The 27,886-nt window shown below is 39.0% G+C and overlaps 3 protein-coding genes across 4 annotated transcripts in view; 1 reads left to right on the forward strand and 2 right to left on the reverse strand.

Moving 5' to 3' along the window:
- Positions 1-9,011, reverse strand: part of ankrd11 (ankyrin repeat domain 11) — a 114,574-nt gene extending 105,563 nt beyond the window's left edge. For both annotated transcript variants that reach the window (XM_053324543.1, XM_053324541.1), the window contains exon 1: positions 8,610-9,011. The gene's annotated coding sequence lies outside the window, so the exon portion shown is untranslated. The remainder of the gene's footprint in view (positions 1-8,609) is intronic.
- A 1,803-nt stretch (positions 9,012-10,814) lies between these two features.
- Positions 10,815-17,154, forward strand: spg7 (SPG7 matrix AAA peptidase subunit, paraplegin). The gene is made up of 17 exons (XM_053324544.1): positions 10,815-11,346; positions 12,468-12,570; positions 12,655-12,744; positions 12,845-13,086; positions 13,187-13,326; positions 13,551-13,653; positions 13,750-13,875; positions 13,972-14,134; positions 14,398-14,571; positions 14,661-14,785; positions 15,057-15,159; positions 15,354-15,464; positions 15,563-15,678; positions 15,876-16,032; positions 16,128-16,291; positions 16,441-16,518; positions 16,670-17,154. Exons 1-17 carry the CDS (start codon positions 11,122-11,124, stop codon positions 16,874-16,876), a joined length of 2,427 nt encoding a protein of 808 aa, XP_053180519.1. The 5' UTR covers positions 10,815-11,121; the 3' UTR covers positions 16,877-17,154.
- Positions 17,155-18,239: 1,085 nt separating this feature from the next.
- On the reverse strand, positions 18,240-26,733 carry cdh15 (cadherin 15, type 1, M-cadherin (myotubule)). The gene is made up of 13 exons (XM_053317429.1): positions 26,607-26,733; positions 25,312-25,467; positions 24,693-24,837; positions 23,569-23,750; positions 23,061-23,189; positions 22,713-22,895; positions 21,878-22,119; positions 21,626-21,768; positions 20,782-21,012; positions 20,464-20,703; positions 20,062-20,210; positions 19,638-19,829; positions 18,240-19,075 (listed from the first exon to the last, which is right to left on the reverse strand). The coding sequence occupies exons 1-13, from the start codon at positions 26,688-26,690 to the stop codon at positions 18,875-18,877; spliced, it is 2,277 nt and encodes a 758-aa protein (XP_053173404.1). The 5' UTR covers positions 26,691-26,733; the 3' UTR covers positions 18,240-18,874.
- Positions 26,734-27,886: the final 1,153 nt, after the last annotated feature.

Here is a 27,886-nt window from a genome sequence, read left to right on the forward strand (position 1 = left end):
AAATAAATAATGTTGAAGTTTGGACTATTTTCTTACTACTGAAACTACATTTTTGTTATTACAGAGAGCAAAATCGAAAAAAGGTAACATTGGATTTGGTGCCTAATTCCAGGTAGACGTACTACTACTACTACTATTACTACTACTACACATCCTACTGATGGACCTCCTCTCTTTGGTAATTCGGTATGCCTTTGCTTTTCATTCACATCCCACCTGCACAGGCGCAGAGGCCCATCTCCCCACAGTCCTCTCCTCCCCCTTCCTGTTGTTGCATTTCAATGTAAATGGGTGGATGAATGGCTGCAGCTGGCCCATCAAAAGGCCAGCCCTGCTGAAGGGCCTTGGTGATTGAGATTCAGCCAGGCCACACCACCTCTACCCTCCCCCACCCAACACTTTGTCCTAACACCCTTACCCCCTGCCTCACTTTGGAGCTTATGCCTAACATGAAGAGGACGTCTGGGCACAAGAGGGCTTATACAAAGCTGAGATAGATGCTTGCCTCCGACAACAACATTAATGAGCATGAAGCGTTTTCTCACAGTGCCAATAACTCCCAGATATTTTTTAAACTCAGATTGAAAAACTTAAATTTTAGAGAACTTTTCTTGTCAAAACCTACATACGGACATTATGCACCTGCATTATCCAAAGTGACATTTCACCAGAGGTTCAGGGGTGTTATGCTAGTAGCAGCTAATGTAGCCTAAAGCATCTAGCTGACAGCAGAGATGAGGAGTGAGCTACAGAGCTCTGGTGACCACAATTGACATTACCTGTGATAACTTGTCAAATTTTACGAACCTGTGAAAGATTGGTGTAGTTAAGGGCAAGACACAAAGTCGTAACATGCATCTGCACCTACGAATGGATGGATGATGGAGAACAGAAAACATGTAACTGTATTTTAACATATATTGTATTTGCCATCTATTCCATGTCATTTTTCTGCTAACGTGTCATAATGGAGGACAAAGATGAACCCGCAAAGGCAAATGGCATGAACGGCTCAGGACAAAATACTATTACTACTACTACTTCTAACGACAACAACAACAACAACAAAAGTGAAGTATAAATATAATGTGAACATCAGTATCACATAAATACTATATGCATGTGCAATACTGGGGCACTTAGACATACAAAGACACTATTTTCCAGTAATGTAACCTTGCAACTTTTCACCCAACCACTGTACTGTGTTAGACTGAAGACACACACACAAACATTTTTTCTTTCAATCTTGGAACTCAAAATGGGCTTCACAAATCCTAAAATTCAACAAGAACTGCAAAGGCTATTTCATGACTTCATAACTAAAGGTAAAATCTTCAGAAAATGTCTTAAGATATCTGTTTTTTAAGAAAAAGAAACAGAAGGTGATAACCCATTCAGACCAAAACAGTGATGTGTCAGAAGTGTGGTTCAAAAGGCACCTGAGAGAAAGAGTGCGAGAGTGAGGCATGAAACATAAACTTCACTTTTAGCCGGTAATCATGTGTAATTATCAGTTAGGTGTATGGACACTCTGTTAAAAACAAGAAATGGGCCTTAAGCGTCTAGAATATTCATTAAGAACGTTGAACACACACTTCTGCTAGATGAAAGCAGTATCGGTGAGTCCATTCCCTGCGTGTCCACAACAGACTAAACAGACCAGAACAGCCGAGCCCAGAGCGACACATAGCACAGACAGTCTCTGCCATCAGCTTTCAGATCTAGCCAATTAACCTCAGGACATTTCAAATGCCATGTATGGATAATACACATCGCATGCAGCATCATGCTCAGCAGCACATCCAATCAAAACACCAACTGTTGTCTCCAGATTTGCACCACCCCTAATTCATGCCTGCCCAAACTAAGGGGCAATGCCATTTGACTAATGACGTTACCTATTCAGGTTCTGTCAGTGTGACACACACACACACACACACACACACACATGTTTTTTCTCTCTTTTTTGGCCAAGATCGGTATCAGTCTTCCTGAAGAAATGCAACAGTAGCATGCTTGTAACAAATATGTGACCTAATAAAGCTACTAAGAAGATATTGTGCTATAAGAGAATAAGCTAAATCAGCAATTAATATATTTAGTTGTTGAGTTCACAATGTGAGACAATTGTGTCTCCCCCTTTTAAAAATAGCTGAGGCTCTTGAATGAATTTAAGACTGTAATTAACTGGTACCCTATAGGCCTACAAAGATATCTCAGACAGATAGGAAAGTCAGAGTGAGCTCTGTAAATACAAATTTTGTACCAGATGTTCAACTGTCCCTGTAATTTAATAAAAAGAAAAGAAAAGATATAAAATCACACATGTTCAGTCCCTCATGAACTACATCTTACAATTTTTAATTCATGAAATCAATATGAAAAAATAGCTTCCTAACTTCCTGGTCAGTCCATAATGTGACAAATTACAAAATATCAAACTCTGGAAGCCAACTTCTCTATGATATGTTTTTCAAAGTGTTCTGCATATCTGAAACTGTGATTAAGCCTATCAGTAACAACACTAAATATTCATTTTCTGAGTTTTGATCAGAAAGATCAAAAGCCAAGTCTGTGTAGCTTTCAGGAGAAGCAGCAAGACACTTGGGGAAGAGAAAATATTATCAAGAGTGGTGCAGTGGAGGGCTAGCAAGGAAACCGTCTAACCAAAGTTAAAGACACCATCAAGTATCAGGACCTCCAAAACCCCAAAATGAGGCTATACAGTCCCTGAGGGAAACAGCAGGATTGTGGCCCGCCATTTTGTTCCATTTCGCTTAGAGGAGGGGGGGGGGGGCTAGGCTGAATTTCAAAGGGCTTCAGATGCCATTTGAGTATCCGCCGAGATTGTGCTGGTGGAACAGGAGCTATAAAAGATTTAGAAAACCTGAACAGGGAGGAAGAGACAGGAGTGAGAAAGAATCTGAGACACAGAGAGAAAAAGAAAAGCAGAGACAGACAGAGCAAGGCAAGAAACAGGAGTAGCCATGCTTGTTTACCTAAAAGGACCACACTCACAGCACGAGAGGGGGAGGGGAGAAGCCTGCATAGACAGAAGGCAGGCAGAGTGGGTGCTGGAGTCACAGCTAAAGGCTTCCTCTCCCTCGTACTAACACGACTAGCTGTGTTATTCTCCAGTTTTAACCCTAAGACGGTCTTCTCAGCAATATTCAAGGAAGAGATTACACAATGTACTGTTAAAGTGTCACCCACCTACGCACATTACTATTATATAATACATCTTATAAGACAGCTCAGGAGCAAAATAAAGTGCCACAATTTTCCCCCTTAAGGACTACTGATATATAAACACCTCTGCAAAGTTTTGAGTCAATGTGATAGCTACACCTTTTCTGCACACACAAACCAGCAGTATTTTGGGACACTAGCTAAAATATTACATCAGTTAATAGATAAGAACAAATATTCTTATTAAGAACATTAATATATCTACATGTAGCTAACTACAGCTATCTACATAACAGCTAAGCCTAGCGGAGTATTAGAGGTATAACGGCACATAATATGTAGGGTTTGGGATCATGGTTTGGTACATTTTCGGCACACTAGGGAAAAAAAGTAAGGTAGACAATAACATTTTGGTCCTTTTATCTTGAAAAATATAAAAATCCAATAATGCCTCACTAGTAACTATTACTGAAACTGTTAATTGTGCTGCAATGGAAAAGGAAAACAACTTTCTGTTAGTCGGCACACCTGCTGACTGCTATTTTATAATGATTGATGGCCACGAATTGGTTCTTACGACGTGCTGTCTGATCTAGGGCTGGTCAAAGTGATTATTATTTCGATTACTTAAACGATTATTTTTTCTGTTATCGATTATTTTCCCATTATTTGATTACTACAGCAATTTACAAATGATATCAAAAAACATTTGATTTCTTATAACATTGCAATATTTAACATTTCTTTAATATATGCCTTCAGAGTATTGCTCCCAAAATCTCTCTAGACAGCATTTCCTTCATTTTACGTGCTTAGCTACAGTCATTGTGTTTTGGGCTCTGAGCACTTCCAAAACAGGGGTGACCTACACTTAACCATGTACCTGAACGTCTCCTGTGTAGACACTCGCTGTTGATCTTCTAAACATGCTGCTAACGCTACGCTTCCTGTCCAGACACTGGGTCAGAGTATCCATTCTTGATTAAAAGCTCCATTTTCGCTGTCTAGAACACTTTTCTCTGACTCAGGCTGTTGCTGTCGCCAATTTATGTTTTGGCCAATGCGTCGACGTAAAAAATTTGTATTTACGTAATCGACGCATTGCCCCAGCCCTAGTCTGATCACGTTAGAAATCAAATGTGTTTGTAGTTGTAGTCAAAGGCTGAGTAAAAACAGTCAATGAGAGCGGGGAGATGTGACATTGTTTAAATATGGGGATGTATATTTTAATAAAGGCGTTGCACTCGGCCTCTCTTTTGTCAATCTGACAGCAGTGACCCTACCCATGGAAAACCAGGGCAACGGGTAACCATGCTAACTTAGCTAAGCCAACTAGAGTACATCCATTAGCATGCTACAGCTAAGTTATGCACTATCAAAATGTTCCAGGTGAAACTCACTCTCCTGAATTATTGCTCAGTATGTTGGAGTAAGTTTGGTCAGTGAGCATACATTCATCTTAAGCAATGGTGCAAGAAGCATGCAGCGGGCCTTGGTTTCCTTCTTTGCTTTACAGATAATAGTGGGATGTTCAGGTAAAACAGCTGAGCTCTATTCATTTGTGGACATTTGCCCTTAAAAAAAAAAAAAGAAAGGAAGCAGCAGGACACATCCATACACACTGGGGGTGAACAGTAAGACTTGAATCATTGCAAGGATAGCTACCAGAAATAAGCTTTTGACACTTTTAACTACACTGTTAATGGTCCTGTGTAATATCTCAATGACAGATGTTACCAAGAACATTTACAAAGTTAAACAAGCACATGTACAACAGATTTCACAAGAACGTGTGGCTCAGCTTTACTAGAAAGACTAAATAAAACTGTAAATTACAAAAAGCATTAAGTGACCTGAAAGACCATAGTCTGACTGCATTAGTAAACAGGAGAAGGACAAAAACAGCTCTATTGAGAATACTGCACTGCTGAAACGTTAATTTGCAGTGTTGTACTCTAGTACTACTCCTGCAGTGCGCTTGGCATCTGATTTATTCAATCTACCATCACTTCATACATTTCACATTTTGATGACATTGCTACTTCTTTAATTTGGGTTCAACCATTTCACTATCAGGGCTCATACAGTGGGTTACTCCAACAACCCAGGTTGGTTATTCTCAGTCTTGGTCATATTCATCGCCTAGCTGTCCTGTGCAACTGTTACAGTCCAGCTCTCCTAACACAGCGACCAAGACTGTCGTGTTTTCTCACTGCACATTCTCAGTGGTGTTTGTTTGTAGCCTGACTGAATTGGCTTTTAATATGACAGTCTGAATAATCGTAAGGCACATCTGACACTGTTGGGCAGTAGTAGAGCAGAAACACACAATTGTTGTCTGTCTTTCTACTACACGCACTATGTGACCCAGAACTACAAAACATAGCTCATGACCTTTCTGACCCCAGCAGAACTCCGTTTCCTGTTGTAGGCAGAGGGTATGCCTTAATTCTCTGGAACCACTTAGAAACAGAGGAAAAATCTTGATTTAAAATTATATCTCAACAAGAGTCAATATATTTGATCGAAAGGAACAAAAAACACACAAAGCTCACCCTTACTACCTTGGTTTAGGCATAAAAATCATGGAAAATAAATACTCATGAAAGAAATGCCAACAATCAGGACCTGAATTTCAGTGTGGGATTGCAGGTATTGCGCACAATTTAATTGCCTCCCGCAAATCCAACACTTCAACCAACGTCTGCAGCTGTGCTTACTGCAGGACGACTGGCAGGAACCGCTGTGTCCAAGTGTCTGACTTCGACCCTGAACACATCTGTAGCTCTCTCTGCACCTCCCGCTAGCATAACACAGAGAAGCTAACAGTGATATTAAGTTTAAGGAAATAAACACAGACCGCTAGTTAAAACATAAATCTACATCGTCTGAGTCAGAACCTGCTCAGAAAAAAACAGCAGAGCCCGAAAAACTAATGCAAACAGCGCCATGTGATGTCAACATTAACAACGTTAATCCTCAAACAGGTAACTGTGACGTTACTATAGTAACAAGTTTCAGGCTGAACAGCTCCAACTAAACAGGTGATATTACACAATGAGTAAAATGCTGCAGTGCTGCGTGTTTTATCAGCTGATGTTACAAAACGTCAATTTTAAGTCACTCAGATGTTTCTCATTCAACAGACCTGAAGAGAGAGAGTGAGGCAGATTCAACAAAAATGTGATGCTAATGCTACTGAAGCTGAATATATCTACTTAGAGAATAAGTTAACTATATAAAATAGACTCAATGGCTTAACCCGTGCAAACTTATTTAATCCAATACAGCAGCTCTGCTATAAATTCTACATTTATGTAGCTTATACATTTTTTGACAAGAAGGTGAAAATTCTGCTTTATGTTCATTATTGAGTGATTGTGGTGTATTAGGGTGCTTTATATTGAATGGTGTTCCTAATATTTTGTCCACTCAATTAACGTACATGAGGACAAAATATTAAGAACACCATTCAATGTAATGCACCCCAGTACACCACCACCACCACTTAGTATAACCTCAGTAATAAACAAAGTAGAACTTTCACTTTTTTAACAATGTAAACAAAAACTGAAAATAAATAAACTTAAAAAAACCTGAATTTATAGCAGAGCTGTTGTATTGGATTGAATTATACTGCACAATAATGAAGTTGCAGGTGACTGTTGTTCAGAGAATAAAACTACTAAAGTGTACTAAATAACTAATTACTATATAATATAGTTCAGAGAATACCTTAAATTGAAGGAAAGTGACAAAATACAATCTGCAGTAAGAATAGGACACGGTATGGCCTACAGTCCCCCCCAATAAAGTAAAATCCCCCCTATATGAAGCATTTAAGGGGGGAATTCCCCCTATTTTAAAAAATGAATTTCAGGCCCTCACAATATATGTACACCAAAAGAATGTAAAAAAAACTAAAACAAAAAAACAATCAAATTGATCCACAGGCACAATGACTACACTTCAAATGCGAAAGTTTCAATTGGATTGTCATTCTGTGAACAGCTTAGCTTCCATTCACAATATAAACAATCAGTGAGATATGGTAATGTACCGTAGATACATTTTGTTATTTAAAAAGTTAGTTTGTCTTTTAATCCAACACCATTTAAATCTTCATGTGTAACAGACATGTGATACCATCTGAATTGGGGCTTTAAACTATAACACTGAGAAATAGGACCAACACAGGCTCAGAGTGGGCTGAGATATGCATCACTGCCTCTGCAGTGTAGTCAACATGAACGCCCCAACAAGCTAAAACACTCTCAGTATCTTGGTGGAAAACACCACCAGCGGCACTGCAGTGTTTTCCTCAGCATTGGTACTGCACCAAAGAGGAGAGCCTCTCTTCCATATTCTGTTTACTCTACAGCTCATACCCAATCCTACCATGTCCCTCTCCTATACATGTTATTCAACACAGAAAAACACTAGTACTCCACTGAACTAATGCAATCATTTGACAGTCATTCATCCATACAAGCCACTGTTCAGCTCCTGACTATTTACAGAGACTCTGATGAATCCAGCCTATGGGCATTTTACTTAAATATTTCTTCATTAGGTGTTTAATCTAATTCATTGCTTTCTTTAAAGATAGGCTTGTAGCACATCCATGTTGCTTTAGTGGTGGAACAAACCAACAAATGGACATGACATAGAGCTTCATGACAAGAATTTATGAGGCTGTGCATACTTGACTAGAAAAACAGATTGACTAGTGCTGCTCAAGTCAAATGCCAATTACTAATGTCACTATGATAATCACAATTATCTACATTTTCAAGTTATAACTAGAGTGTCTAGAAAGAAAATGAATGACCACTGTTGTCTTGGATATTATGAGTGCCCCTTAATGCTAATCCTGAGAGTATGCAACTTACTGTAAAGAGACCATGTTAATCGGTTAATCTTGTATGAATCATATACTTAACCAATATGTGCATGTATACATCAATGTAGACAGGGCTAGTTGCTTATTGAAAGCATTCAATTATGATTTTAACAATGTCAACACACTGCCAGTACCACGTCCACCACACGTGGAAAATCTTCTACCACATCTGTACTCTATATGATCAAACAGCTTTAACAATTCCTCACTTTTCTAATCAAATTGTGAGCATTAAAAAAACCCAACCAAACATAAGCATGAAGAGGCTGCATCCAAGCAGAGAGCTAAAATAGTTGCGTATTGTCAATTAAAAAACAAGCAAATTACACAAATATATGGCAATAAAGCACATTTTATTATTATCCAGATTAAAATGCCCATGTGAACGCAGACATTGCAAATTGACCTCTGTCGCAACACACAAACTAAAGTTAAACACGGGGGTTAGGTTAGCAAATAGTCGGGTTTGTTGTTACCGCGTTAGCTATGCAGGGTCAGGAGAAAAATGACTTACCTCTGTCTGAATGTCCACAAGAATCAAATAGTTATCTGAATCTTTAATGTTTATTCTTTGCCACAATGTTTTCGACCGATGCTGGATGTTCCCATTTGTTGCCGTCGGTTCAGAATAGACTGGCCCAAAGACATCCGCATATACTTGCAAAGACCATCGCAGCTAAAAAGCAGCAGGCTCACTGGGATCGAGGCTAGCTAGTAGACCAACAAACAAGACGACCGAAGATGAGGAAAAAAAGCCTCAAATATCCACGAAAACTCGGTTACAGCGTAGCAATTTCATCTTCACCACCAAGTACAAACCCTTAACTGTCCATTTGTACAACGCTAGACTTGCTTGGGTGAAGGTAAACCATCAAAATATCATATTTTGTTTCGGTTTAATCCTGTCCGCCAACCCATTCGAGCGGTTTTCGAGCGGCCTTTGACTCCGGTGTGTGGACGCTCGGGACGGAAACACTCGGGGAATGAAACGACAGCCGCGATTGGATGTGCGGCTGTGGGCGGATACGGTTTCCGCGCAGAATGAAACTGACGCCATTTTGGATCCACACAAGCACCCTTTCTCGCTCTGAAAGCTGACGCAAGCAAGGCTCCAACATGGCTGATCGCGGTACACAGTTTCACACGCAAGAGACCACACTCCATTATGTAGTTGGAGGACCAAGCAAAGGAAATGGAGTACATGCACTAGGTGCGCTCGTTTTCTGCATATGTGGGAATCTTAGACTTTGTTTACTTGGAAGAGTTCTTTATAGCTTTTGAATTTTAATGTTATTTAAAATGCGAACGCTTGTGTGTATAATGGAAAGTAGTGGTATGCTTGTGGGCAATTTTATAAAGCTGACAACTAAGACAACCACATAAATTATATATTAAATGTCGATAACGGCCGACTCACCGTCATAAAAGTATGAGATACTAATATTCACCATATATTGTAGCGTTCATCAAAATGTAATGTTTGTTTCAATTGACAGGTCAGACCTTAAATAGACGGTGTGGCTCAAAGGGGCGAAAGTTGGCTCGAAAGCGGAGTGTGCCGGTGTATACACCTGACGCACCCATGGTCAAAATGAAACGCCACAGGATGGAATGAATGCTCCTATTGGCTAAAAGAAAAGCCCTGTAATGTCATTGGATGACTTCATCTGCCACTCAAACTGACCTGTACAAATCGCTATTAATGACATTACTGCTGATGATTATTTACATCAGACATGAGAGCCAATCATCCAGATTTTCACTCCAACCAAACGACTCCACCAGCTGTTTTAAATGATGGGCGCTCCTTCAAGTAAAGAAAAGGAGGTAAGCAATGAAATTACCTGTTCAGGTGATCATTTGCTATTAGAACGTGCTTAAGCCCACTGTTGACCCCGCATGGCACATTAAAACGTGATTTTTCAACTGACAACAAAATGTGTCCATGTGCACCCATTACTTTAAAGAAGTGGGTGTACAGGATCCAGAGCTCTACTCATTCAACTTGGCTAATAGCGCACTCTGCTGGAGTACTGCTGTGGAAAAATAGTTTTAATATATTACTGCTTCCAATATGTCTACTTCTTAACTTCTGAACACAGAATAATTTTAGGAAATGAGAAATTAATGTTATTACATTTTTCACCATTTCCTGACAACTCATCGATATGTCGAGAAAACAATAATCAGCTTAATTCATTATGAACATAATTATAGTTGCAGCCCTAATATATTGTACTTGAGCGATGATATAATATAATATAATATAATATAATATAATATAATATAATATAATATAATATCATATCATATAATATAATATAATATAATATACAATCTAAAGAGTATATTTATCAATCCCCCTTGGAGGAAATTCAGATTAAGGTGAAAGTGATAAATAAAATGAAATGAAAAATAAAATGCTATATACAGTAAAAAGAATCTCTGTATAAATTAATCTGCATATATAAATGTGAAATGCAGAAGTGTGCATGCATGTGTGTGTGTGTATGTATAAGTATGTGTGTGTGTGTGTGTGTGTGTGTGTGTGTGTGTGTGTGTGTGTGTGTGTGTGTATATATAATTCCTGCGCAACAGTGTACGCAGCTAGCAGGTCCTTGAAGAACAACAGAAGAGGTGGAAGTTCAGAGTTCGCATAGAGAGTTCGTGGCAGAGATGTTTTGAAAGGATACGAGATGCGTTAAACTTTACCCTTCAACATTAAAAGCAGTCTTAGCACAAGCTTTATAATAATGACAATTAAACAACGGCGATAAAAAAAAAAATGAATTGTATGGTTAATTGAAAATATCTTTTTGCTTTAATGTCCGTGTGGGAGCGTTCACATGCCGTGGGGATTTTCGCTGACATCTTTGCTCGGTAGCACAGTTGAATAACATAGCAAGCTAAGCTAAAGGTAGAGGTAAACAAATGTGCTAATCGTGCACATACCTCACCTTTTTAGTTACACAGAAATCTTTAGCTATGGCATTGCACTTGTCTTTTATTCAGTAAACACCGACGGTATGGCAGCGTTGTTGTTGTTGCAGCGCCGTATTAACCTCTGTAGGAAATACAGCAGAGGTTTAACATGGACGCTGTCGAGGCAAAACTCTCACATATTGGCAAAAAAGCCGATATATGGCAGCGATAGTGTTAAAAATGTGCTATTCAGGTGTAGTAATGTCAGAAAGATGCTCATTTCAAAATCAGAGCGAACACTTACAGGCCAGCCAGAGAAACTTATTCAGGTAAGCCAAACACACATACTATTCACCAAGTATCTTTTTTAGTGCAATCTCAGATTCAGGTTGTACTTATAGTTGGTAAGTTAGTGGTAACTGTATCTTTTAGTGATGTGAGTTGTGGTAAAATCAGTCTGTGAAGTGTGATGCAACGTTACACAACTAGCCTAAACGTCAAGCTTCACTTTTCATAACTGACCTTTTAGTAGAAAATGTATTTAAAATGGCAATTACAGTCATTTGCACTAGTAGTATGTAATAATGATTGTACTTATTGCACTGTAATTATTCATCCTGTTCATACTGGCTATTAAAAGATCACTTTTAAATGTGCTTTCAATGGGAACAAAGGAGGCTTAAATTCACAGTGTGTCCACACAGTCATTTAAAATTGATCTTAAGCTCATATGAGGCTTCAGCAGTCTGAGTTAGTCATATCAAATTTATATCTGACACATTTACAGTCTTTTTAAAATTAACTTTTCTCTTTGTGTTTTTCTTTGACAATGTTGTGCTGTGGTGGAAGTATAGTAACACAAAGATGGACTTTGACATTAAAAATACTGTACAATTGAAATATATCTACTTGATTTAACTAATAATGACACCTGAAACTATATATTTGGCTGAGATAAACATTTCAATACATTTTTGCTCAAATAAAGGTCTGTGGATTTTGGCCCCCAACACTTACACTGTAATTGTGAATTATAAATGGATCTTCTAATGGCCAATATGAAAAGCCTGTTTTAATGTTCATTTTAGCACCTAAGTATTGTTTTAAGACTGACTTGAACAATTGTGAACCCTTCATTTAAATTAGGACTAGTTGATTAGTTGACTTTAAAAAAAAAAAAAAAGTGGACCACTTACACTGACAATCACCGGGATCCATTCTGAATGTGTTATGGGCATAAGATATGTGATTCATATGTTCTACTGTGGAACTTCTTTGAGATAAATCATGTTGTTTGCTTTTGTAAATACTTCTTATTGTGACATAGTTTTCTATATGTACTGGAGTTGTTTGTCTGTCGTATTCATAATGCACTTGCAGACTACAGCAATCATTTTTTCTCCCTATCTGTCATGTATTTCTGATATTTTACCTCATGTTCCCATTTTAGAACCTGCTCTACCAACCATTGAGTCCTGGCATGGTGGGAATCAGCAGAGAATTAATCAAGAACAACCTGCTGAGAAATCCTGTTGGTTTGGTGAATTTATTAGGTACTCACAAATTCTTTATCAACTTAAATATGTTTATATACTTCCTTAGCTACCTACACATGATGAAAAACACTTTGATTACAGGGTCAACAAACTTCTTCAGTACATCTCAGTCAAAACAAGAGAAAAATAAAAGTAACGGACCAAAGGGAAAAACTCCAGAAGAAGATGAAGGTAAGGGTTATACTCTCTAACTGTAATGACTGCTCATTGATTTCTGCCTCCACCCTGATCCTCTTAATACTCCTCTTCTGTAATCTGCCTCGCCTTTCAGAGGAAAAGAAACGTCGTGAACAGGAGGACCAGATGTACCGTGAGCGCCTGCGGACCCTGTTCATTATAGCGCTCATAATGAGCCTGCTAAACTCCATCAATACGAGTGGTGGTAACATCTCATGGAATGACTTTGTCAATGAGATGTTGGCTAAGGGAGAGGTGTCACGTGTACAAGTCGTTCCCGAGAGTGACATTGTAGAAATCTACCTTCACCCTGGAGCAGTTATCTTTGGAAGGCCTGTATGTTGAGCAGGATTTAATACACACATATAACCCTTAACCTGCATCTGAATTAGTACAGTTGATTTGCATACTAATGACTCATTCCCTGTTTCGGCAGAGGCTGGCACTCATGTACAGAATGCAAGTTGCCAACATTGACAAATTTGAGGAGAAGCTGAGAGCTGCTGAAGAAGAGCTGAATATTGATGCAAAGGACAGGATACCAGTCTCCTACAAACGCACAGGATTCTTTGGAAAGTAAGAGCATGACTTTTCTCTCATGACTTTTCTCAAAGAAAGCCATTCATGCGGTGGCGCATGCAGAGGATTTTTGAGCAATTTGAAGGAATGCTGTCTCCATACAGGGCATGTGTCAACCACAAAAACTTGTGCTTATAATGGATTATTCTTCTCATTAGTAATTTCATAACAGAGACATTTTAAAACCTAGTGAAATGTTTCTTTATCTGTTTATTTTGCAGTGCGGTCTATGCTCTGGGAATGGCAGCCATTGGCGTGGCTATTCTCTGGTACATCTTTCGTCTGGCAGGGATGGGTGGCAGAGAGGGTGGCTTCAGTGCTTTTGTAAGTGACAACACTTAAACAAATTTGCATGTGTTTTTCACTGCGTTCAATTGATCTCACCAGAATTACAATTGCATATTACAATGTACTTCACAGAATCAGCTAAAGATGGCCAAGTTCACCATTGTAGATGGCAAGTCGGGGAAAGGTGTGAGTTTCAAAGATGTAGCGGGCATGCATGAGGCAAAAATGGAAGTGAAAGAATTTGTTGACTACCTCAAGGTAAGCATCCAAACTTAAAGTGATATGTAGATTAACCACCTGTATTTCAGAGTAAAACTTAAATTTACCTTCATGATCACGTTATGTTTTTGTCAGAGTCCTGAACGATACCTCCAGCTAGGAGCCAAAGTTCCCAAGGGTGCATTACTACTCGGGCCTCCAGGCTGTGGGAAGACTCTGCTGGCCAAAGCTGTAGCCACTGAGGCTCAGGTGCCATTCCTGGCAATGGCTGGCTCTGAGTTTGTGGAGGTCATTGGAGGTATGTAGGGATAGTACTAGCAATATAGATTAAACTGCATGACAGTTAAGGGATATACTGTAACTTCCTGAAAACAAAAAAATGTCTTGTTTCCTCATCATATCCACTATACTACTGATTATTTATCCAATATGTATTGTAATTAAATATAATCTCAATAGTCAATCATTAAAAAAAGATTATGCTGTTTGATGTAGGAAATATCTTTTATCTGTTACTATTAATTCTATATTTTATGTGAATTATATCATGTTTGTGTGTAGGCCTGGGTGCTGCTAGGGTGAGAAGTCTGTTCAAAGAGGCTCGTACCCGGGCGCCCTGCATCGTCTACATCGATGAGATTGACGCTGTGGGGAAGAAGCGCTCCACCAATATGTCAGGTTTCTCCAACACTGAGGAGGAGCAGACCCTGAACCAGCTGCTGGTAGAGATGGATGGTGAGTTAAGCCTGGGAAGTTCAGAGCACTTTGTTGTCAGCACAGGTTTTTAGACACTGAAGTAATTTTGAACTCTTTTCTCTCTGCAGGAATGGGAACCACAGACCATGTGATTGTCCTTGCCTCCACTAACAGAGCAGATATTTTGGACAATGCTCTTATGAGACCAGGCCGATTGGACAGACACATATTCATAGATCTGCCCACCCTGCAGGTAGCCCGCAACAGTGACCTTGCTCTCACAATTATGTAGTTACAGTAACTTTCCCAAGTAGTCTTTATTTTTGCTATTTGTGCTCATAGCTACTACATAAATTGGTATTATAATAAGTTATTTCCATTATGCACTCTAAAGTAATCAAACATTACACACTGAAAAAATGGAAACATATTAACTGGTAGAAAGTCCAGACAGAGTTGGTCAATTAAATGTAACTTGTTTAATTTCGTTTTCTTTGTTGTGTTTTGTTTTTGTTGTTTCCCAGGAGCGGAAGGAGATCTTTGAGCAGCATCTGAAGCTCTTAAAGCTGACCCAGCCAGCTAATTTCTACTCATTGCGTCTGGCTGAGCTCAGCCCAGGCTTCAGTGGTATACATATGTACTGTTTTATCCACATGTAAATCTATAAAGCTATGAACATCTTTGGTCTTGAAAGAGCTATTGCTTGTTGACATCATTGAGCTCTTAATCAACAAATATAAATATCTTTGGACATCACAGCACAACAATGTTTACAGAAAGTTTATCCACATAAGGTGATTTTCGAACCTTTGTCCTTCCAGGTGCAGACATTGCTAACATTTGTAACGAGGCTGCTCTGCATGCTGCCAGAGAGGGATACAAGTCCATTGATACTTTCAATTTTGAGTATGCTGTGGAGAGAGTAATAGCAGGTACAACATTGCAAACACTACTTGTATTGTAGGAAAACAATGAATGTTGTTATGTCCGAGCTGTTATTCAGTGTAAATGTGTTTGTGTGTGTCTTTAGGAAGTGCAAAGAAGAATAAGATCCTAAATAAAGAGGAGCAGAGAGTTGTTGCCTTCCATGAGTCTGGACATGCTTTAGTGGGATGGCTACTTGAGCATACAGAGGCAGTCATGAAGGTAACACAGTATTTCTATTACTGGGTTCCCAAAAAGATGCTGGTCTTTGTTTGAAATGAAATAAAATAACGGATGCATAGAAATAATCCCAAAACAGTTAATAATTTTAGAAATGAAGCAAGGCTTCACTTTCAGCACAGTTCACTGTTTTACCAGTTTGTTGAAATCATCAATATTTAATTTTGTTTGTGTTTCAGGTGTCCATCGCACCGCGGACTAATGCAGCTCTGGGATTTGCCCAGATCTTACCTCGTGACCAGTACCTTTTCACCAAGGAGCAACTGTTTGAGCGAATGTGCATGGCTCTGGGAGGAAGAGCTTCTGAGGCCATCACTTTTAACAAGGTTACAACAGGTACATACCATATACACGTAACCACAGCATATTCTCCTACATACCACCTCCTTCCAATGAGTAACAACACTCCTCCTGTTCTGCTATGTCCACAGGAGCTCAGGATGACTTGCGTAAGGTGACACGTGTGGCCTACTCGATGGTTAAGCAGTATGGCATGTGTAACAGTGTTGGCCAGGTCTCATTCCCAGAAACAGAGGAGCAAGGTGCCGTTGGACGTCGGCCTTTCAGCCAGGGTCTGCAGCAACAGATGGACCACGTGGGTTTTAAAACTTGATTATTTTTCTACTCTTTGTTTTCCCACTATAACTATTATTTTAGTAGGGCATAATGTCAACAGGTGTTCTGGACTACTTTTAACCCTAATTCAGCAAGAGAAAAGATATCACAACATGTTTGTTTTTTCAGGAGGCTAAGATGCTGATAGCCCGTGCCTACAGGCACACAGAGAAGCTGCTAATGGACAACAGAGACAAACTGACAATAGTAAGTTGTTTTATTCTTCATTACACATAGAGACAACACTATTTGAATTTTGGTAGATCTGAGCCTTTTGCTTTCATTGAGCACAGTACTGTATTATCTTTGGATTAGTGTTAAGTTACAGTAAGTTACAGCTTGTGGTCTGTGTTTCCAGTTGGCCAATGCGCTATTAGAGCGAGAGGTTGTGAACTACGATGACATTGAAGCTTTGCTGGGGCCTCCACCTCATGGGCCCAAGAAGATGATCCTCCCTCAGAGCTGGGTGGAGGCTGAGAGGGACAAACAGGACACAGGAGATGATGAACCTCCGCCACCTCCCCGCAAGCACAGTGAAGAGGACAGTAATCCACAGCTGGTCTGATTTTAAAATGTATTGTCTCACAATTATTTCCCATCTGCTGCATTTCTTGGGGTGAGTGTCTTTTATGAAACCTGGCATTGATACCTCACTTTAAAAGTATATTAGTCTCAAACTTAAACTATGTTTTAAAAAAGGTTCATAAAGCACTGCAGTCCTTGTAGCCTCTCTGCAAAGAGTCATTTGCCATGGAAGCAGCAATTAGAAGTCTATTTAAACAGTATATATCTAACTAGCCTAAAGTGAAAATAGTGTAGAAAAGCCCTTTAATCAAAATTTTCTGTTTGATGATAGGTGAAAGTGAGATATTTTCCTGTAGACAAAACAAATACAGGTCTGTACTGACTGCACTTGAAAATTAAATCACTTAATGTGTGCAGATGATATCGCAAGTGAGTTGATGGATATCTGTGACCCCAGTGCTTCTAAACTTAAAAAGGCGACTTTGGGGGTGATTTTTCTTCCTCCTACATATGCACCAAATACATTTGCATTAACTCAGTTGACTTACATGTACACAATTGAGGTTTGCATTGCTGTTTTGAAACTATACTCAGTTCTCACATGGAAGAATCACAACTGTTTGTAGTCGACATGTTGTCGACATTTAGTATGAACAAGAGTCATCTATTGACTGGGTTGAAACAGTAATGTTAAAACTTTTGAAATTGAAAATGGTCCTATTCTAGAAAAACTTCAACTTGTGTTTGATTTGTTACTTTGACTGGGCAGTAATTCCACCCTATTGTGTTTCTGTTTCCGCAGTCATAGTTTTTTCCAAAAAATGGCGAAATTTCCACTCAATCTTGAAAGCAATGAAATCTGAAAAATGGTGTTTGGGTTGAAGAGTTGTTTTCTTAAGTGTCTTGGAATGTTTTTAAGCTGATATCCTGCCATGAAAACATTGACATTGGAATTTATTGTAATAGACTGAGTTATGTCTTGAGAGTTGTATTTCATGCAGATTTAGGAAAATCCCTTCAAAGCAGAAATTTAGAAGTGTCCGTCATGCAAATTGACGATTAAGCAGCAGATATTACTCCTGACCGTTTGGTCCTTTTCTCACTGTGAGACATACATATTGATATAAGAGATGCCATTTTGAGGCTGTGGAAAAAGGTCTTTGTATTAGGGGCTGTATTGGTTTGATTGACAAAAGTGAATATGAAGTCCCTATGGATAGTCTTGCTTAATATTTAAATAAAGTTTTATTTAAATACTGTGTGTTGCACTGTTATGGAATAAACTATTTTAATACCACATATGAATTAGGAGTAAACATGTTAAAGCCTGTGAAGAGTGTCTTACTTCATAATGAGCAATACACACACTAAATAAAATATTACATTTATTCCATAGACACCAGTAAAATCGAAATTCAATGAACATATTAAAAAACATCATTCAAAGTCTTCACCTCCAGATACATTGATTTCACAATAGTGTGTGGTACAGCATGTTTTTTTTTTGTTGAGTCATATTTTGTGGCTTCCAAAAAATATTGCAGATGCTGGAATGGAGGATTTGTGATCAAATAAAAAGACAAACAAAATCAATATCAAAGCAAATTCATCTTATAAAATAATATATAAAAAAGAAATACATTTAAAAGATTTTCTTATGTCTCAGGTTTGTTGTATGCATCATCACTGAGCAATCCAAGACTAAGGAGAAACAAAACCTGACATGGACACACATTTCAACACACGTTCTGTTGCCTTGCAGCATGCACAGCTCCTCTCTTTGCCGCTGATCATATCAACAATTGATATTTCTTTCTTGTTTAGGTCTCCTGAGCTCTCCCCTAAATCTTTCAACAAGTCATTGGTGTTTTCTCTCCAAATGATCCTCATTATAACATTAGGCACTTTACGTTAAAGACCAATTGTTCTGCATAACATTGGATTCCTTTTTTTAAATGTGTCCAGAGAAACACCCCAAGGCATGTCTCTAACTGGTGTTGAGTCACACAGGTCTTCTTTCTGTAGGTTGCTCTCCATCTTAACGTGGATCATACATGTTGGCCAGTTTCTGAAAGCGTGGTCCCCAGTCGTTGAGGTAGTCGTAGTCCTGGTCTCCATCAGAGCTGCTTGAAGCAATGGAGCTGAGGCTGCCTGCCAGTGAGCCCTCTCCCTCATAGTCATAGATCAGGGCTGTGTCATAGGGAGGTACGTTAGGATCATTGTCTGCGGCCTCCAGGCCCTGAGGGGAGAAATACATCAGGTTATTCAAATGATAAGGTTAAGCAGATGGCCTGGGAAGGATGCTTTAATTTATGACACAGTTTACTCCTTAAAAGTCAGACTAGAAATATTTTGGGGGGTTGGGACACATACACAAGATTTAAAAGATCTACACAAGACATCATCTAACTTAGACAAATCCATCAAAGTCTAAAATGATTTTTGTGCAAATCCATCTAGTAGATTTTAAGATGTTTCACGAGTTAAGTGAAAACATGGCGACCTACAGGCGCAACAGGGAAAAGTCTGTCAGTTTAATCTTCTGGAGATGATGATTGTACAAAACTGGCAATCTAATAGTTGTTGGAATATTTTCAGATAGATCTGAGCAAACCTTTTACCCCAATAGAAAACATTCAAAATTTTAGACAGCATGAGTCATGTCCATGATTTTGAGTTTGTTTTGGATGTTTAGTGATTAGTCTATCTTTTTGTTTAGCTTTGGATTCTGGGTGAAGCCTTTAAAGTGCATTTTCATTATAAACTTTTGGTAAGTCAGGGTTATGGTGGAAGCCTCTCACATCATTGATGTAGTCCTCAATGTCAGTAGGATCTGCAGGAGGCCTCCGTGGGTAGGTTGGGGAAGGCAGGTTGTGGGGGGCATCCCTCCTGAGGGGCTGCTTGCCTCGAGGAACACCAGGCATTGGACAGTAGGACCCCGGGGTCGAAGGAGCTTCGAGGGGATTCCACAGCAGGTCGATGTTGAAGGCATTCTGCAAGCAGATTTGTACAGGCTGCAGATTAGCAACGCCTGCTCCATCATCACTTAGAATGCCATCAAGTTATTTTTATTATACAGTTAGCTAGACAATCTTGTGTCTTGTATGTCCACGACCAATCTCTAAGATCTTATACCTTAGACCGTGTTGAGACAAAAGACAATCTACCAGAAAGTTCAATAAAACGTTTCTCTTGGCTTGTCTTGTGTAAATCATGTAGCCTTACCTCATCTTCCTCACCCCCTCCTTGCTCATCATAGTTGAGGACATTATCACGTATGTCATCCTCTGAATCTCCAACAAGCAGACCTGTTCCTTTCTTGATATGATGGCGTCTCCCACAAGTGGTCACCGCCACAGCCAGGAGGAGTAGCACTGCAATCAATAAGGTTAATATATAATGTCATATAGACAAGACTTTTGAGTTAATTTGTCTCTCATTACATTCAATCACGCCTGAATAAGTGTGATCATTTGTACGCTCAACTCCAAACTGGACATCCCTTCTAGTTATTTCTTTCAAGTTGTTTACAGTGTAATCTAAAAATGACTGAAAGTATCTCAAACCTGGGTCATGGTTGTTAAAAAGGATTTTAAGTCTGAATGATGTGTTCAAGATGTAACTTACACAGTAGAAGGGCAAAACAGACCATGATGATGATGAGAGCAAAGAAGCTGATTCCCACACTGGAGCCAAAGATCGCCCCTGCCTCAGATTTGCAATCACCGAAGGAGTCACAGAGACACACAGTGACATTGACCTGAGCATAAGCACTGAGAACTGGACTCCCAGAGTCCGACACCAACATTGTGACTGCATACTCTCCTGGCTCCAGCTCTAAGACTGGCTGAAGCAGTGAGTGTGTATCTGGAGTGAGAAAGGGTAGTAATTAGTGTGAGGTCAGGAGAGTTACTAGAAACCAAAACCCTAATGCCCTTTCTTTACCGTTGACATGAATAACAGTCCAGTTGTTTGACGCGTCATCAGTCATTTCAAAGATAAAAGGTGCAGCATGTGGAGAAAGGTCTTCATCCACAGCAGTCAGAACCAGACCAGAACTCGCCCGGCCTGCATTCCTGCATACAGAGCCACTCAAAGGGAAGAGCTGAGGTGGGTAGTCATTGGTCTCCTTCAGTGTGATGACCACTGTGGCTGTAGTTGACAGACCATCAGCATCTGCACAGGTGAATATAAATACACATGCAGTTTACAAACAGTCTGTTCATTGTTAATTCCTACTAAAATTATACCACAACAATGAATTTATGATCTGTTGGTATCAAAGCATTTCTTTCTCAGAGGTGGTGAATAAACTGTTGTGGCAAGATCATTTAACAATTTTAATAGAACTTGCAAACATTTCCCACATTTGAATTCATTAAAAAAATAAAAAATGAACCAAATTGGAAACAAGAAAAATTAAGTTTTAAGGTGGTTTTGATTACATCTTCATCTCTTTCTTTGTAAATTGCTTCATTATAGAACTTCTAAACCTGTTCCTCTGTTGAAATTCTTAAAGTTTACATAATTTATGTGACAATCACATGTTGTCATTAGGCTCATTGATTGGTTGCCAAACGTCAAGAGGTTGGGCCTTATTTAAGGAAACTTGAAGACAGGACAAGACAGTTGGTGTGTGCTGCTTGTACGCTGGCCTCAGATCCTTACTTATCCTTACTTACTTAACAACAAATTATTTTACCACAACTACCAATTCAGTGACACATAAGTTGAAACATTTCACCTCATTTAGATTGATTTTGGTATTTATTTATTTATTTTTAAATACACTGACCTGTAACCTTGACCACAGCATTGTAGATATTGTTTTTAACATGTGGAGATCGCATGTTAAAGCTTTTCTTGGCGATAATGTCTCCAGTATTTCTGTTGATGTCCAGCCACCTCTCAGGATCTCTGCTAATTTCATACCTGAAGCACAGAGAATGGAGGAAAAGTTACAGCCACACACTCACACACACATAAACTTGCCTTCTCAGAAACATAAAAAAAATATTCTTCTTGTGCTGCTGATTCATACCTCAGCTCAGAATTATCAGGGTCAAGGGCAATATTGTGTTTCAGAATTGTTCCAGGAACCACAGACTCAGGGACCACGATCTTTATGGGGTTCTCTTTGAAACGTGGAGCTTCATTCTCGTTCACAACAGTCACCACCACAGTAGCAGTGCTCACTGGCAGGTTTGGGGCCTTGTCTAGACGATTGATATTTTCCACCTTCAGAATCAGGGTGTACTCTTTCTGTGTTTCATAATCCAAAGGCTGCAAGACAAGACAAAACAGGACAAAACAGGCCTATTTATTGAAGGGAAACTCTGCTCTGTGTTGTGGCTGAGGAGTGCAGAATTAATTATAAAAACCTGCATGCAAAACAACAGCCCACATCAAATGAAAATGAAAAAAGACAAATATGTATTTTTGTTGAAGTAACTTGTAGTTTAAAATGTAGCCACTAGAGTGTGTTGTTGAGTCCTTGAGAAACATCTCAAGGCCTCAATGCACAGTTTGACTTTAAAGGGCAATACTTCTAGTCTTGGAGCAAGACATATTCTTGTTGACTCCTAAAACTTTTGTTACACTTTAGCTTCAGCATTTTCATTTTGATAGAGGGTCATATTCTCTCTTTTGTGGGATGACTAGTAGCCATTCTCTCTTAACATTTGTATTTAGTATTTAGTGTAATTTTCACTTGTCTGGAATGAAGAAGACAAAACAAACTGATGTAAAGATAAAATAAAAGTCAATCATAAAGCTGAGGTGTAGAACAATACTAATAGCATTTATTTGTCTACTCATCCCTGCAAGATTGTCAGTGTCGAACAGCAAACATCTAATGGCAGATCAGCCAACTGTACCTTCACCACCATCAAAACACCCTGGTTGGTGTCAGGATCTGTAGTGATAGCAAAGTTTCCATGAGGGTCATTAGAAATGAAGTATTTGGCCTCCCAGTTTCCTGTTCCACGATCATCTTTGTCCGTCACGTTCACCCGACCAACCTCATATTCCTTCAAGTTCTCCACTGCTGTCATACTGTACTACATGCCCCACACACAAAAAACAGATTTAAAGCACACAATAAACATCATAATGTACAATTAATTGAACTAACAATTACTATGCAAATATTCAATTGCTTATGGTTTAAGTTTTTTGAGTTCATTTTTAAAATCTTCTTTCATAAATTATTGTTGGAGACTCACCGAAGCAGGGCTGAACTGTGGGGCGTTATTGTTGATGTCAGATACATCTATGATTGCCACACCTTCACTTGTTAGCCCCATGCCTCCCATATCAGCAACCTGTAGTTTTAATCGGAAACTTTTCACCACCTAGGAAAGAGTACAGTACATCTTAATGGTATTAACCACATTGTGATTATATTTCACTGCAAAAAAATGTGCATCTTAACCTGAAGAAGAAATTTTATTGATTTATTCTTGAATCCTCCATGTGCTATTTAAAATTATTTAAGACATTCCAGCAAAATAAGTTAAGAAAATATGCTGGATTGCTGTGCAGTTCTTCAAATTCGAATGAATGAAGGAAAGGTTTTAAAACTGCTTTCTTTATTTAATACAATATGTTTTAAATTCTAGATATCCTTGCCTACTTGCTGGTCTTTTAGATGATTTATGAAACCTGCTGAAGGAGAAGGGTTATGATATTAATTTGAGATCCACACCACATTGTTTCAGTAGTGCTCCCTACCTCTCGATCCAGGCCTACATCTCTTGTGTAGATGGCCCCAGTCTGGTTGTTGATACCAAACATAGTCTTAGTAACAGCGTTGGCAGGGATGCTCTCCTGGCTGATGATAGAGTAGCTCAGATGAGCATTATCGGTCATTGGGTCATCTGCATCAGTGGCTGACACTGACATCACTGACGTGCCTGTCAAAAATAATTGAATATCTTGGGTCAGGTGGTGTGAAACACTGATATGTGACATTTGTGTTGAGGCTGCAGGCCTGTCAGTTTGAACACAACATTTAGCTTTTTTTTAAAGTCATTCATTTGGTATTGGTTATGATCTGCTGCTCTTATAATATGATGCCATGTTCTGGTGTGACCGGATCCAAACCACACATGGGATTGTGCAGCCATTGAACCTGCAATAGCTGATTTTTTTTTTTTTGGCCACTTGGGAGCAGCAGAAACAAGTTGTAAACACAACATAGTGTCAACTTAGATGGTTGATGTTGCAAACTCATTAGGAAATATTTGCTTATTTACACATCCAACAGATACAGAGCAACATCAGCATTTATTTGGAGTTGTGTTTCTGGTCACCTGATGAGGTTACATCCATATTTCACTGTCATCTTAGCCCTCTCTCCACCAACTCTTGATAGAAATATCTAATTCCTTAGCTGCCAAATGCTCTACTATGCTCACCAGCTAATCAGTAAGTTTGGCCATCTGCCATTTGGTGTTGGGCAGGTAGCGTACAGTCAATTGTTAGATTTACTGATAACAGCTGCCATTTAGCTGTGTATGCTAACAAGGCTAATAAGAGTGACAAGAGTGAACCAAAACAAAAAAGTTGCAGGCCAGAAAAACAAAACAAATGAGCTGAAAGGCTCTTCCCTCTGCTCAGTAAAGCTGAGGTACTGGTGGGTTCTTCACTAATAGTCATTTGAACCATTGTTCATATGAAATATTTATTATAGCAGCTCTAACAACTTATTAGCTGTTTAACTGTATACTGTAGCTTGAATGATGCACTGAATCAGACATTATGGGAATAATATTATACTTAACTTCAGAGGGGGAATAAAGATAAATTATGGGAACATTATGGAGCACTAAGTAGATAAAAAATAATGGATTTACCTGGAACAGAGAACTCCAAGACGGCACCATTGAACTGCTTCTGGGTGAAGGCAGGTCTGTTGTCATTCTGATCCAGCACAACTATCTCTATGGTGGTCGGATTCTCTAGTCTCTCTCCACTTGGGGACAGTGCAAAAGCTTTCAGCTACACACACACACACACCAACACACACACCAGACAAATGTTTTGTTAAACTGAAATCATGAGTTTGTTATTTTGTACTATTAATTACTATATTTCATGCATTCCATGAAGAAAATATCTGATGAGCCACTCATGATGAATGTGGGTATTTGCAGTATGTGTGCAAAACAGATGCTGGAAATGGCAGAAAGAAATGTGCAGGATGTTTGGTTCAACATCAGGGGGTTACATCACAAGTCATCTGGCCTGAACCATTCTGAAGTCTTTCCCAAGATGCTCATAAAGGCCCTTGGAAAATGACCTCTGGCTGTTTCTACTAGTGTCTGAGCCACTGATATATGCTGTGAGAAAAAAACATGAGCCAATGCTTTGAAACACAGGCAAGGTCTCATTAAGTGCTTTCTGGCTTGTGTTATGTACTTCTGTTTGTTTGTGCTGTAAAGTGTTCAGGTACTCCCATAAATACTCTCTTACCGTGAAGCTACGGTCTTTCTCTCTGTCCAGTGGCCGCTTGCTCCTGATTACTCCTGATTTGTCATCAATCTCAAACAAATTCTTTGGATCCTGGTCCACCCCTGGTCCTTCCAACTTGTAGATCACCTCACCTGTGAAGATTTTGTCTGATTTGATCTGGACAGAGAGAGAGAGGACATAAAGTTGGTGTTCATCACGACCTCATGGGAAGTTTGGGGGAGGATTGTAAACCATATGTAGTAAGACCAGATGTGAGTGTGCTGACAACTATGGACCTTGAGACAAGAGTGTTTAAACTCAGAGAGGCCTTTAACATAAAGCAGGAAGTAAAAACTAATAATAGCAAGCAGTATATATTTTATTCATATTGTATGGACGGTCTGTGACATATTACCCATATAAAAGTGGCTTGATATCTCTCCTTGTATGGTAGGATTTATATCTAAACTTATGGTTGTAACAGCCCTAACACAAAGTTTACATTTCACTGCTCGGTGCTGCATTTGATCATCCATGATGAAGACTTATAATCAACAGTGCACGTTGGATTGCAGTGTGTATTTGATTCAGTATTGTGTTGCCTTATACAGGCTATAAATGAAGCACAACATACTGGCGCTAAAATGATTAGTCAATTCATCAATTGTGAGGATTTGCTGCTTTATTGGATATTATTGTGAACTGATTATCTTTGTTGGTCTGATAATAAATACTAATAATATTTATTTATTTATTTGTTTATTTTAATTTATCGGCTGTTACCGGTGCAACAGCTACTCTTCTTTGGGTTTGTAGAAAGAAAAATATGGCTACAATTTCATATGGTCATGTAAATCAAAAGTAAGTAAAAGTAAAATTGCATAAACAAACATAATACTTCTTCTTAAATATAAAAACTGGGAATAAAATAAAGTAAAATATGGTACAGCACTAGTTTGCAATATAATCAGCAGTACTGTCACAGCACACACACTAGAATCAAACATAATACCAGTCTACAAATAGTAGGCAATATAATATTGTCATAAACTACAGTTCATAAACCTTATATCAGACAGAATAGAATTTCATGTATCTGTGACTCAACATGGCATTTACCAACAGTTATACAAGTACTGTTATTACTGATAATATGTTTACATATTTATTTCAAAAGAGGGGAAAAGTACCTGCTGTGACTAGTAAAGCTCGCCCTTATCTTCTCTACAGCCAGTAATGTGCTACTACTGCTCACATCCAGTCCTAGCCTTCACCATTAAGTGGCATTTACACTGAATAGCTGTAAACAGTTTTACCTGGACGAGGTCTTCTGGAACATGCTTGCTATTCTCCAGCACTCTGATTGGAGGGATGATCCAGTCCCTTTTCATCCTGACCATTCCCTTGCCTTGATTTCTCCATGGGTAAAGGGCCTGAGGATGCAGCTTGTCCTCCTTGTCCTGGGTTTCTGCAGAGCCCCACACCTGAACAAAACAACACAAACAGCATGAATAGAAAGAAACATGAAGATATTGCATCCCACATGAAGATATGTGTCAGTAAGTCCAATCACATGAATTGTATATTCTCAACCCAGTAATTCTCCTTCATGGAAGATAGACATTATGTCATTATAGATATGTGCAGCTGTTTAAAACCATTTCTCCCTTGGTGCTACTGTATGATATTCCTGATGGCCTGATGGACCGGATGTGTGCTGGCTGTAACACTGAGGCTGTGTCTCTAATGTGAAATCCATGGGATTGTGCAGGGCAGAGGGGATGCAGTGCCATGGCTTCAGGTTTCACTCACTAGAACACGTCTTTGTTAGCTTCCTTTGATGTGGGTGCAAATTCATCTCAGAATGAGGAAACACAAACACTCATGTTCATTTCACAAGCCGTCATTCACCACATTGCTGTCTTGAACATGTTCTCACAAATACACCCCCCACACACACACACACACACACACACATACACACGCACACACACACACACACACACACACACACACACACACACACACACACACACACACACACACACACAGACACATGTCAGCAATACACTCGCACAACAGCTGTCGACTATGGATTTAGATCCTGTGCTTTCCCACCCGCATTCCCACTCACACTCACAAATTCCCCTTTATACTCAGCCCTGCACCTGACTGGGAGTTTGGGATCACCTTACGGATCTGCTCTGCAGTAGGAATTCCTCTGACACATCTCATATACACGCTTTCTCACACACACAGGCTGACATACATGAATGTATACACAAAACATCCACCCACACATACTCATATGTACACATTTCCGTAAGCTGCTTCCTTCTTTTCTTTCTGTGGGAATTCACTGGATTCAACATTACCTCCCATATGTTTAACAGCTCAAAACTAATCCACAGAACCACATACGAATGTCGATGTATTCATTTGCCAAAAAGCTATTCTTACTATATTTATCTTTTCACTTAAATCTGAATGGATCCTGATGAATAAACTGTTTCATCATATAGAACATATTACAGATTTTTAATTAACAAAGAGAATAACAAAGAGAATATAAATAAATAAGCAAAATCATGGATCA

This window comes from Scomber japonicus, chromosome 1, assembly GCF_027409825.1.
Source record: "Scomber japonicus isolate fScoJap1 chromosome 1, fScoJap1.pri, whole genome shotgun sequence".
In the NCBI taxonomy this organism is placed as follows: domain Eukaryota; kingdom Metazoa; phylum Chordata; class Actinopteri; order Scombriformes; family Scombridae; genus Scomber; species Scomber japonicus.

Coding starts and splice junctions, on each gene's coding strand:
- spg7 (XM_053324544.1), top strand. CDS start 11,122: ATGGCAGCGTTGTTGTTGTTGCAGCGCCGTATTAACCTCTGTAGGAAA. Junction 14,572..14,660: donor GCTGCTGGTAGAGATGGATG/GTGAGTTAAGCC, acceptor TTCTCTCTGCAG/GAATGGGAACCACAGACCAT. Junction 16,033..16,127: donor TTTTAACAAGGTTACAACAG/GTACATACCATA, acceptor CTATGTCCACAG/GAGCTCAGGATGACTTGCGT.
- cdh15 (XM_053317429.1), bottom strand. CDS start 26,690: ATGGTCAGGATGAAAAGGGACTGGATCATCCCTCCAATCAGAGTGCTG. Junction 21,769..21,877: donor CCTGATAATTCTGAGCTGAG/GTATGAATCAGC, acceptor TCTGTGCTTCAG/GTATGAAATTAGCAGAGATC. Junction 19,830..20,061: donor GAGGGGGTGAGGAAGATGAG/GTAAGGCTACAT, acceptor ATCTGCTTGCAG/AATGCCTTCAACATCGACCT.